Source organism: Lipophrys pholis (assembly GCF_963383615.2).
Source record: "Lipophrys pholis genome assembly, chromosome: 10".
Classification (NCBI taxonomy): domain Eukaryota; kingdom Metazoa; phylum Chordata; class Actinopteri; order Blenniiformes; family Blenniidae; genus Lipophrys; species Lipophrys pholis.
The window spans coordinates 21,757,483-21,770,050 of record NC_137640.1 but is presented as its reverse complement, the minus strand read 5'-3'; the positions used below and the strand labels follow the sequence as shown (position 1 = coordinate 21,770,050).

The following is a 12,568-nucleotide window of genomic DNA, read 5'->3' as shown; positions in this document are numbered from 1 at the left end:
AAGTTCGTTCCAGGTTTCTGCTAAAATTCTTACTGGTCCGTGTCAACAGCAACAGTCACTTAAAGTGTCTATTTTTCCACTTTTACATGCTTAAAAGTAAACCAAGCTGCTTTGAAGGAAACTAGTGAGTGGGTATGCATCTGTGTGTCTGCCAAGTAATGGCCTGAAGACAGAAAAGCATTAGACCAGTGCAACACTGGGTGGATTAACAGGACCCTTGACCTCTTAAGTAGCAAACTGTTATCTCTTAAGCTCTGGCTGTTGCTGAACAGTGAATAACACCAAAAACACATCCGGTTCGTCTATAGTCAAACACTTTTGACTGTTGTTTCATTTCTACTTTCCAACTTTCTTTCAGAGGAATATTTTTCATTAAAAGTGTGAACCAGCAGACCTGCTGGAGGCTACATATTTTGCTGGTTGAATTCATGGCAGATAAACAAGAGTGTGTTTGCATGGGGGTCCTCAACTACACATGCCTGTTGGTTCCTGATAAGAAACATGTTTTTTTTTTTGCAAAGATGTCATAGCATTTGTGTGTTTTTTTGTTCTACCTGATCCTACATGAGTAATTACAATGTTGATTATCAAATGATCTGGCTGTTACTCTTTTGATTAATTGTTGTAATGCCACGCAGTAAATCCAAACTTCAAGACGTGTAGAGAGTTGTCATCAACCCTCTCAGTTTTTAGAACAAGCTCACACATGAAACAGGGAAGCATCTGCAGCACTTTTCTTCACATTTTGTTAATGACTAGATAAAAATGATTTGAAGTTCCAAATGATAAAAACATTTCTGTATATACAATAAAAAAATAAAAAAATAACACCACCACATCAATTACATTAAAGAAGAGTTGTATTTATAAATCTGCACAGTATATTCTCCAGGAGTGGTTCCTGATATGAGGCTTCTGGAATCGTCAGTTTTGAGGTTGTCAAAATCAGATAAGCCCTCGTCCAAAGAAACCATATAAAGAAACCTTCCAGAGTCTAGAGCAGACCTAAGATATACTTTGATTTTGAAGATTCATGTTTTTGCATGTTGGTGGGAGTATATCAGCATTGGAGGGCAGCGTTTTTACACCCACACTACAGTCAAGTACTTGCTAGTTTCTTCTTGAATGTTTTTATCTCCTGCACGCCGTAGTAATGGAACAAATTCAACTGAGTGCGCCAACAAGGAGAGGTTTTCAGGCCAACCAATCAATCAGCTTTAGTAGTCGTCAACAATCACAGAGATCTTCTCCGTCAGAAGTTACAGAACTGCTTTGACCTCATAACGCAATGTGTGTCGGGCAGGATATTATGAAACAAAGCCTGAAGAAAACAAAACCTTCTTAACACTCTTTAACACACCAGCCGTACTTTTTTGCAGCTTTTTTGTGTCTCTGCCCAATGAGATTTAACTTAATCAATAAGATGATTACCGCCTTGTGAGGAACTCCGCCTTGAGGAATATCAACAACAACTCTGATCTGCAGGTGGCTACAAAGAGAGTGTGACCTTGTCAGATGACGAGGGGATCTGGCGAGAGATAAAACACAGAGGGACACCCTCCTTTCTGCAGACTGGAGGCTGGAAGGGCGTGTGTGCGCACACACCGACAGTAACAGCCGGGCCAGCTTGAGACACAGATGTCCAAGACACTGTACATGTTTGAATGTGTTTGTAAATTGAGGGAGGGAGACCTACAGAATCAACTAAAGGTCCAGGCATTAACCGTTATCTTTCAAATTTGATGTTTTTCAAGTCGTTATTCTAACATTTCAGCACACACAGCCCCAACATATGTGAACATTCCATTTTAGCAGATATATCAAAACTTCTATTTGGATTTTTGACCTGAATAAACTTTGGCCGTCAATCTGCATTAACTGCCGAAAGATGGTTAGGAAATTTTCAGTTCCCACGCAACCATATATCAACATGGTAAGTGACAATGATAGACATTCCGGGCCAATTTTGATTATTCAAGAAAGCAAGAGTATTCAAGAATGTAAATATTAAATGCATGGAAGCATCCAAAATTTGGAATCACTGGCTTCTTAATTGTTGTATCTTTAGGATTATATAATTATCAGGACCAGGTAGGACAAAGGGTCTAGTTTTGAGATGGGAAATTTAAACCAACCTATGAAAGAAAATCTTTATTTCGGTGCTATTGATGAAAATAATCTCTCGTGATCGTGTGTGAAGGCTTGCATGATCTACCAGTTAACAGCTTTTATCCCCAGTCAACCCCCTTAACATGGCATTGCAATTAAATAAACACTCATCATCAGCATACTCCAGAGTCTTGAGAGCAACCAGTTCATCTAACATACTTCACAAATTGAGCCTTTATTTGACCTTTGACCTGTCCACATTGTTTAACGTGCTGAGCTGCAGCATCACTAAAGTGTACAGTAGAGCTACAACTTCAACAAAGGACGCAGTCTTAAAATGTCACGGTCTACTTTGAAATAAAGGCACTTAAAAGCTGGTGTGTGTTCCAGCAGCTCTAGATAAAGTAGTTTCTTGTTGAAATGTGAGATTTGAGGTGGAGACCCTGGCTGGGAGAGGAGCGGGAGCTAGCTCATGTTTTTAGCATTTTTTTTTTTTTTTTTTAGCACAACGAGTGAACCACACAAGCCATAAACCACAAAGAGAGAGACGTGAACAAAGACCAGCCGCGAACACTTAAAAAAACTTTTTTTAAAAACCACACACGACACCGCTTTGACACAACATAAAAGCCCCCAAAACATCCAGCCGAAGGAGTTTGATCCTGCACATCACAACTCTTGCTCACTACCTTTTGGAGCGCTTCAGCAGCGCGCCCGGGACGAACCGGGACTTGTTGTGGCTCGGGACCGCACACCACTGACTCGGATCCGACATGCTGGACGGGGTTCTCTTGAAGTTTGGGTCCTATTTCACAAGAACGGAGGCTGGGCTGACTGTGAATCCCGCTGTTTCTTCTCCTTCTCCTTCTCCTCCTCCTGCTGCTGCTGCTGCTGCTGCTGCTGCTCGTCTCCCCACCATCGCCTCCTCTTCTCGGCGGGTCCCTTTGTATTCACGCCGACTCCGTCCGCCGCCTCACCGGGGTCCCGGGGCAGCCGTTACATCCTGTAACATCTCCGGATGAAGTCCTGATCCAGGAGCATGTCCCCCATGACGACGTGTTGTTGTGTTTGTTCGTTTTTTTATTCTTTTGTTTCCGGTTATCGAGCCATGCGCTGCAGCTGCATACTCAAGGTCCGGAGAGAATGTGGCTGCGTTTGAGGGGAGCTGGAGCCTGGTGCTGCGTTCATGGCCGGCTCGTTATCTTCAGCTTCACACAGCTGCAGAGACAACGCTCATCTCAATCCTAAACTAAAGAAGAATTCCCAAAGATAATCGAAAACCTTTAGACCGGACACGTCAAAAAATGTAAGCAGTCCATTGAAATTCAAATGTAATTACTATTATATGAAATGCAATGCATGTACTCATACTGCATGGAATATTATAATGCATGCAGTATGGTTGTAAAACATGATTAATTTATTAAAATTAAATAAAAATAAAAAAAAAAGTACAGACCTGTCTCCCACTGGAGTATAATGCAGTTGTTTGGCACCATTTTACAGCTCTTTATTGCTGCATAGCTTCATTTTTGCCCTTGCTTGTTCCACTTTGGTCACTTTAATGAATGATGGCCTCTAAAAACTTGGAAATAGTTGTCTTCTCTTTTTGTATCATGCTTTTGTACTCTTGTTTTCTTGCGTCATTTTTATATACTTTTAGTAATTTCAAATTAGCTTTTAATCAGGTCACATATTTTTAAAATGTTAAATTTTCATCATTATTACATCTCATTTTGATATTCATTATAGTCACTTAGTTTCTGATTTTTGTTATCTGTGTCTCTTTCTGGTTGTTTTGTCAGCATTGTAATGACAGTTTGTTGTCACACTTTTATTTACTCAGGTCTGGTCAATCATCCAATGAGAGTTTGTGGTAATTTTGCATCTTTTTTGCCTGTTTTGTCTGCATGTGGTCGTTCTGTAATCAAATTAGATTTATTAAACTCTTTAGCATCATCCGATCCAAAGTTTTTCATGTATGTGTTTCCCCTTGATGGTCAACTTTAGTTAGTTCTTGTGGTGGTTTTCTTTCTGGACTATACATACCATATATAATTTTTCTGTTGTAATAACATTGACGTGTTGACTAATGCAGTTCCCAGGTCAATGCTTAGTAACATAATTTCATTTCAATTTCTCAAAGGGGGTAACAAATCACAAAGAGCTATTTAAAGACAATGAATTTACAAGGAACTATGTCAAAAACATAGCCAATCCATAAGTCTGAAAAACCCTCAATAGTTTTAGGAGCATGTTGCAAAGGGAATAAAACATAATTTTAAAGATAATAATCTATGCTATTTAAATATTCGACAACACACAGAATACTTGGATTTGTTCGTCAGCCTAAGTTATTTCGTGTGTGACTACTACCCCTCTTGTTTTTAGCAACAGTGGCAGAGGTATCATCTTGCCCATAGTGCAGCTAAAGACAGTAACAGACTGTTACAGCTCTGATTACACAGCAAACAAAAGCAAAATACTAACACAGCTAAAGGTTGTAGGCGTGAGCGTTTGACCTACACTGTCTCCCACACACGCTTACTGAAAGAAGAACTAAACATTTTTTTTCCTGTAGCTCGCATCTTGCTTGTGGCATGTGAAGCTTAACCAAGATAAAGCTACTTTGTGTAAAATACTGCTACATATGAGCAATAATGTGACACTACTGCATTCGACACATTTAGAAGCCTCTGAAGCATTTTAACTGAATTTCATTGTCTAAGATTTGACAAAACTTTAAACAACTTTAAACAAATGATGTTCTCTTAGCTTGAGAGAACTTGTGTGACGTGGCAATTCGTTCAGACAGTGCAGCAACAATGTAAAGAGTAGAGTACAAACATGAGCAGTAGAAAAAAAGCTTTACATGACTGGTTCCTATTACCTTGTCATCACTTGAAAATTCCTACACAACCTGAAAGCATCTTAAGATGTTGTTTGGGCTGTACCAATAGGAACCTTTTAGAGGGTGTTTCCAGACAAACTTTTACAAAGTGGTACAGTCCATTGTGTTTTTCCACACGTGCTTCAATTTGAGTGCGTATCAGTGCAGGGCATTTAAAATGTTGTTTTTCAAGGGATACATTAGTGTTTGTTTCTGAAATAGTTACTATCAATTGAAAATATGTTTTCCTCTTAAGTTCATGGGGTAAATGATCGAAAAAAGAAAAAAAAAGTATTTAAATGTATTTTCTAGGCCTATGCATGCTCTTAAGTTGGAGGCATATGAAAGGAATTGAACCAGCTCAGGTATTTAACTACCTGAGCTCCCCACCATGTAGATCTTATTCACACTGGTTAGTCTAATGTCACCGAATTTAGATTTTTTTGCTCTTATGTGGCTCAGACTGGATGTGCTTTTGGACAACGTAAGCAGGAAAAAGACATGCATTCAGATATTTTGAGATCGGAGACAGGCCTCATTCACATGGAAATCAATCAGATCTGTATCAGATGTGTGGCAATGTGATCGCCCTGTTAACAGGCTGATTGGATTTTCTTAAAGTTACTCTATCAGAATCCACACGGGGGAAATAAAGATTTTACAACTACTACTCATGCCTCACGACATCAGCATCAACTATATTTATCATCATCCATTCTTTTGGGTTTCGCAGTCAGCGCTTGGTTCAGAAGTAGCCTGAAATATTGTAAACACTACAAGTTCAAATGCGCAATGTTTCTGATGTTGTAGGCAGGTTTAATCATGTGACTCAGCTATGGGTCACGGTGGTGCAGTGGTTTGTGCTCCCGCCTCACAGCAAGAAGGCTGTGGGTCCAAATACAGTTTCTTCCGGGTACTCTGGTTTCCTCCACAGTCCAAAAAACATGAACTTTAAAAGAATGGTAGCAACGATGGACAACGAAGGACAGCCAAGTATCTTTGTAACTTGGTTAAAAGATAAGTTTGGGAAACTTTATATTTTTCGCACTGTTCAAATGTTAGAATGTATTATCAAGAATATTTAGGCCACCTTGGGACATATGTGAACATTCAGTGATTAGTTACTATGATCAACATTGTACCTCCTCTCAGAAATTCAGAAATGTGCTAAATTATTCTTTTTACATTTGCTTTGTAAATCATAACTCAAAATAATTAAGCCTAAAAGACACTTTAAAACATGTTTCTCCACCATCACCAGGATGCGATCTGGCTCTGGGATCAGCTTAAAAAAAAACGACTACGACGAGATAAAAATTTCCCACAGTAATTAGATCTTCTTGATCTGCAGACTAAAGAACACACATCAAATCAATGTTTGTACAAGTGAAGTAGGGCTGCTGGCCTTTTCCACCCTAAGAGTGGAAGTCACACTATTTACGTCACACTAAGAGTCAGCATGTTTATTCTCATACTTAGCAACAAATTAAAGGTTTTTAGTGGAAGTCATGTGGGTATGTCTTCATATGTAGAACTATGATTGTCATACCAGTTCACACACCCACCTTTCTGTTTTTCTTTTTGCAAATCCCATTCCGACCATCTGTATCAAGCCAAGTTGCTCCACAGTTAATGTATCAGGAGACATCCAAATACACACAGCTAAAGCCAGAGAAGAAGCATGTTTCCAGATGGTATATTGAAGTGGGGAGGCCATGAGTGTGGAATACTATGCCCCTGACATAACGTAGCATCAGATTACAGCTGTGTGAAAGTCAAGTCCTATTCATCGTGTTTGAAAGACATTTCTTGCGTTTCCAGTTAAATTTGCAATTTTTTTCAATAGAGCAGACAAGATTCATTGCTGACTAATTGGTGACAGCCCAGCGCTGCTCACACATCCAGAAACATGCTGGATGCAACCGCCCCTGTTTGCAGTGTTGCCTTCCTCCTCAACACTCAGCACCGTTGCCAAGCAACCCACAAAGACTTACAGACAACTAATAAATGGGGAGTCTTCACTGTGAAACAGAAGCACAAAATACACACAAAGAAACAACTGTGACTTACAGCACATTTCCTTTCTCGCTGGAGTTACTCAATTTTAGTTTCACACTCTGAATGTATGGGTGTAAAATGCTTTGAGGATTACTACTGACAGTCAGTTTACCATAAATATTGCATTTACATTTTGAAATTTCACAGATTTTGAAATTGTCTGGAGAAAACGGCTGCAAATTAAAATTAAATTTCATATATTCTGTAAAGATTATACGTAAATGTCAACTCATTTTCACCTTGAAGTCCATAAGTGATTAACTGAAGGTCTATACCCTGAACTAGAATATAAATGCACTTTTTTGCTCCCATTTTTCATGAACTGTACTATAATGACTTTTTCTATGTACACAAAAGGCCTATTTCTCTTAAGTATTGTTCACAAATTTGTCTAAGGCCACAAACGATTATTCCTGAAAACTCCGGCCACAGTGGAGATATGGATAAAGTCCATGTCTCCAGTTGCATCTAAAGGGGGATAGGCAGATATTTACATCACACTTTGTGATGGGGTGTTTTTTGTGTAAATACAAGGCCCAAACCGGATTAGTAAACACCCTGGTGCATGTAACTGGGCCTTTTAGCCTGGCCACAATAAAAGGACACTCTAATGTGCAGTTTTATCACACAGCACGATGCCACAGGTGTAGCATGTTTTGAAAGAGTGCGCAAACTGTGAGAAACCACCTCAGAGAAGCTCCTCTGCCTCTCGTCGTCCTCATCGGGGTCTCCACCTGACTGCAGTTCGTCACCGTAACTAACTTGAGTGTTAAAATGCTCACATTTGACGGCGTCTGGCACTTTGGGGAGGTGTTCTCTACACGGATGAATCCTGGTTTTCACTGCACAAGGCAGATGGCAGACAGCGTGTGTGGCGTCGTGTGGGTGAGTAGCTTGCAACAACACATCATCAGTAGGGTAAAACTAACCTGTCTCATGACAGTCTAAACCCAGCTCACGTTCCCTATTAGTGGGTGAACAATCCAACGCTTGGTGAATTCTGCTTCACAATGACAGGAGGGGGGTGTTATGGTATGGATAGATGTATGTTATGGACAACGAACACAAGTATATTTTATTGATGGCATTTTGAACGTGCAGAGAGACGAAGGCCCATTGTTGTGCCATTCATCCACAACCATCACCTTCATTTGGTTCGGGTGGCATTCACATTCAGTTATGAGACCGGACCAATCCAGCTGTAAAATGTGACACAATTACAACAACTGCTAGTTTGGTGGCGCTGTCGCCCGACACGAACACTGACCAGAGAGGACATGAAGAAGAAACACAGCTCATTGATTGGTCCAGACCGAAACCGGAAGTCCTAGTCCGGCTAGGCTAGTTACCCCGTGGCTAATGGGTAGCCACAAACAACCACAATATATAGTCTTCAGACCAGATATCAATAAGCGTCGTTTTCACTACTTCTTCCTCTTTACTTCTTCCTCACTACTCCATGTCTACCCGCAAGATATTTTCCAACTTTTTCTTTCTGCGTCTGCTTCTTCTGATTCGCGGGGTTAGCTGTTTGTTTATTACCCAGAATGCATTGCGCACGTCACGTTCTCCCCGTCCTCTCACCCCATCCGCTAGAACGATCGCTTGTAAAGGAACCACTTCCTCGCTAATCCACATCTGTGCATGAGTAATTTTCCAGGAGAAAACAAATGTTACAGGACTCCCGCTTTCTTTTCCACCTCTTTCTCAGATTCGCACACCCAAAATGCATTGCGTTCCACGTCACATCCCCTCAACCCTCACCCCGCCCACTCGAAAGTCTGTTTCAAAGACGACCGAGACCGGTGTTTTGAAGCGGTAAAGATTCCTCTTTGAAAAATCTAGAACCGAGTTCAGGGTGCGTTCACATTTCCCCGAACGAAACAGACTTTCCCGGAAAGTCCCTAAAGAGACCTCTGGTCCGCATCAAACAGGGGAATGTGAACACGCCCTAAGAGTGTCCATCCTTTTATTGTGTCCGTTCGAAGACACACGAGCAATAATCCTGCTGTCTAATCAACATCTTGATATGCCATACCTGTGTGGTGGATGGATTATCCCAGCGAAAGACAAGTGCTCAATAACACAGATTTAGACACGTGTGAACAACATTTGAGATAAATAGGTCTTTTGTGCACATAGAAAAAGTCTTAAATCTCTGAGTTCAGCTCAGCTTGTGAAAAATGGGAGTAAAAACAAAAGTGTTGCATTTATATTTTTGTTAATTGTATAAAATATCAATACAGTATTTTGTAATTTACAGAGGCTGATTTACTGTATGTGGAGAGATTTATGACAAACTACAGTGTCCAAATTATGCAATGGTGGGGCTCATAGATGTGTCTGTGCGGAGAAATGGAAGTATGTGCCAGAAGAAAAAGACAACATCCGTTAATAAAGGATCAGACTAGCTAACTGTGTGTTTTGCAGAATTGTTTTTTTGCATGCAGAGAGAGTCTGTGTGTGACCTGGCTGTCTTACCTCCAGGGGTGAAGGGTTTGTAAGGGGCTGCATGGGCTGCATGGACTGCAGGGGCTCAGGAGGGTGGGGCTCTGGCAAGTGGGTGATAAACTGTAAGGCAAGACATGGTTGCATGTATTAATGCGCTGACTCAGCATGTTGGCACGCCAGCATCTCTCATGCGTTGGCTTCTAGACTGCAGGTTGATGTCCACCGCTGCTACCAGCAGCTGAAGACTCCCTGGCCACGGAGTGATGTCGCTGTCACTTGGTGTTATTTTTCCTCTGATTGTTAGATCCATCATCAGATGTGTGTGATTGTCCAGCTCCTTCCAATCTCATGTGAGCTCTTACACAAGAATAAGTCAACAGCAGTGTGTCAACACACCAGGAAGGAAATTTCATCACCCAGCATGCATATACTGAACAACCTCTGATGCCACATTTAACTCTGTGCAGGAGTGTCTGTTCTCTGGCACCACACTAACTCAAACGATGCCGATACAGATGTGGTTCCAGTGACATTTAGCAGGATTATAAACACATCTCGAAAAAACACACTTGCGACTCCTGTGCACAGTAAATATAAAATTCTTTATTCAATCTATTTTGAAATTATTCGCTGCATCGCTCGTTATCGCGTCTTTTTTTTTTCCTCACCAAAATATGCATGCTTAACCCACTCAGCCATCCTCAAGTCTGTATGTGACCCAGCACAGGGGTTTTTTCCTATTGATTTCCATGGGCTCTACAAAGCTGCTATTGTCTCAGTGCTGCAGAAGCTTCTCAGTGCTCAACACAGCACTGGCTATCACAACGCTAATGAATGTGTTGTCATAGTAATGCAGCGAGGATGAAGGAAAAACAACTCCTTACACAAAGACTCTGTAGTTTTGGCTGGTAATTACACAACACATGCAAGTCATTACATTGTTGTTGTTGTTGTTTTTAATCATTTATTTTGACACATCTTCTCCTTCAGACCCCTAAAGCAAAGCCCTCAACAATGCTTCAGTGAGTAATTATCCATCATTTCCATATTGCATTTCCATTTTATCTGCACTTCATAGACGCTCATGTCCAGAGTGTAAATTGAGTAGAAAATCTCAGACTGAGTCACTTGGTGATGTTCACACTGAATATCTAATTTTCCAAGATGTTCAGGGAGACTCTGACATTACGCGCAGTGGCAGCTCTGCCAGGATGTCAGCCGGATTGTTTTGAAGCACACACACAAAAAAAATTAATACAAAATACCAAAAAATTCTATATATCCTGAATTATTTTTACAGGAATCTCATTGAAATTACAAAACAAGGACTTGAAACTTGCTGCAAGACACAGAATGTATCTACAGTATAATATTTCCAAAACGCTTTACTTGATTACTGAACATCTGCCAAATAATAAGTCGAAACACAAACAAAAGTGTTGCGTGAATCTGGTCACGTTTGCACTAGAGGCAGTGTTATGTTTCAGTGACTGTTGCTGCTGATGCATCCCTCTACTCTCCACGATGATTGTGAATACTTCTCTCTCCCTGCTCTCTGACTGTGGCAACTCCTCTGTATTTCTGCGCGGGAACAGACGCTACCGAGGGCCTAAAAATGAAAATGAAATGAAAACAGCGCATGCTCAGCTGAGATGGTCCATGGAGGAGGTAGATAGATGGATCACAGAGTGAGGATGTGAGCAGGGAGCTCCTACGCCTTATGGATCGGCATCTAGTGGGTAGAAGGTATACCCCCCCCACCCCCCCCACCCCCCACCCCTCTGTACAAAAAAAGACCACAGTCACTCTGGAGGAAGAGTGGGCGGACATAAGACTGCAGTCCTGTCCTTTGATGGCGAAATCACAGGTTAGCAGTCAAGACAAAATCAAATATTTTCTCCTAAAGACTGTTGAGGAGTGTGTGATTCATGCAGGAATTGTGGGGGGGGGGGGGGGGGGGGGGGTTGTGTGTGGTTTACAAAAAAATGACATAATGCTGGTGTGAAAAATAAATTACAAAGACAGAATTCAGAGTGTTGTATTCATTGTACCTCTAAAACACAGTCAAACATCTGGCCAGAATTAAGTTTTTAAAAAATGTGCTCTTTGAAACAAAAGAAAAACTTGATATTCTCATCTAAGTTGTTTTACTTCACTGGCATTCATGCTGTTTGGTTTTAACAAGTTTAACCGGCCCCAAATTGTGTAAAAACGCAGTCTCACAACAGAACTGGAAAGTGTTAAGAATACTATCAATGCATAAAAAGTGCAAGTTTTGATAAAGAAAGCATTAGGTACAGTGAGAACTCTTGCATTTTGAAAGGGAAAGAAAAATATAGGCCACTGATGAGGAAACACCTGTTACTATCCTCTTCCCTCCAAATGTAACCCTGTCTGGAAAACATGAGGCTAAACTGAGACTTTCAACTAGACTGCGACAAATCTTCAGAAGAAACATGAGACAGTGGCTTCAGCGTTAGTGAGCAGGTTTGAACTGGAGCCACTTCGCATGAACAAGTCAGTTTGACACTTGAGCACAGCCAGTACGGCACGAGCTCGGAGAAGCTGTCATTTCAAGTTGAAAACAACACCGGAGGCTGTTTTTTGTTTTTTTTTTAACGAATCGAGCGTAATTTAAAATGAAAAAACCAGAACTTACTCCAAAGTGAGAGAGGGGATCTTCAGTTTATCGCGTCTCGACTTCATCGTGGCAGATCTCCGTGTGTGGAGCTCCTCTCAGCAGCACCGCCGACCGCCGCTCGCTCTCTCCGGCTCACTGCCACTCATCGCGGCGGAGGCTGACTATAAATAACCCGTCGAGCGGAGGATCGTTTGCCAGCCACTTCACACGATTCCGGAGAGACTTGTTTTTTTCCCGCAAACAGACACAATAAAACGCAGTAAGAGAGAAAGTCGCGAAAGGTACCCTCGGGCAGTTTTGCGCGTTACTTCTTCTTGTTGTTCTCGTGCGTCCGCCTCCTCGCGCACCCGGAGAGCGACTCCCACCAGAGAGACCGAGCCAGCGACGGGTCACCGCGAACCTCCATGTGACTGGTGGGG

General features: G+C 41.4%; 1 protein-coding gene across 4 annotated transcripts in view; it reads right to left on the bottom strand.

Moving 5' to 3' along the window:
* Positions 1–12,326, bottom strand: part of mast3b (microtubule associated serine/threonine kinase 3b) — a 41,211-nt gene extending 28,885 nt beyond the window's left edge. For 2 of the 4 annotated variants that reach the window (XM_080473570.1, XM_080473571.1), the window contains exons 1-2: positions 12,168–12,326; positions 9,539–9,628 (exon numbers count right to left, since the gene is read on the bottom strand). In XM_080473570.1, the coding sequence (XP_080329696.1) occupies positions 9,539–9,628; positions 12,168–12,214 (137 nt within the window). In that variant the 5' untranslated portion in view covers positions 12,215–12,326. Of the gene's footprint in view, positions 1–2,798; positions 2,893–9,538; positions 9,629–12,167 lie in introns of those variants that run through there. The other 2 variants (XM_080473572.1, XM_080473573.1) reach the window with 1 other exon arrangement.
* Between the last annotated feature and the right edge of the window lie 242 nt (positions 12,327–12,568).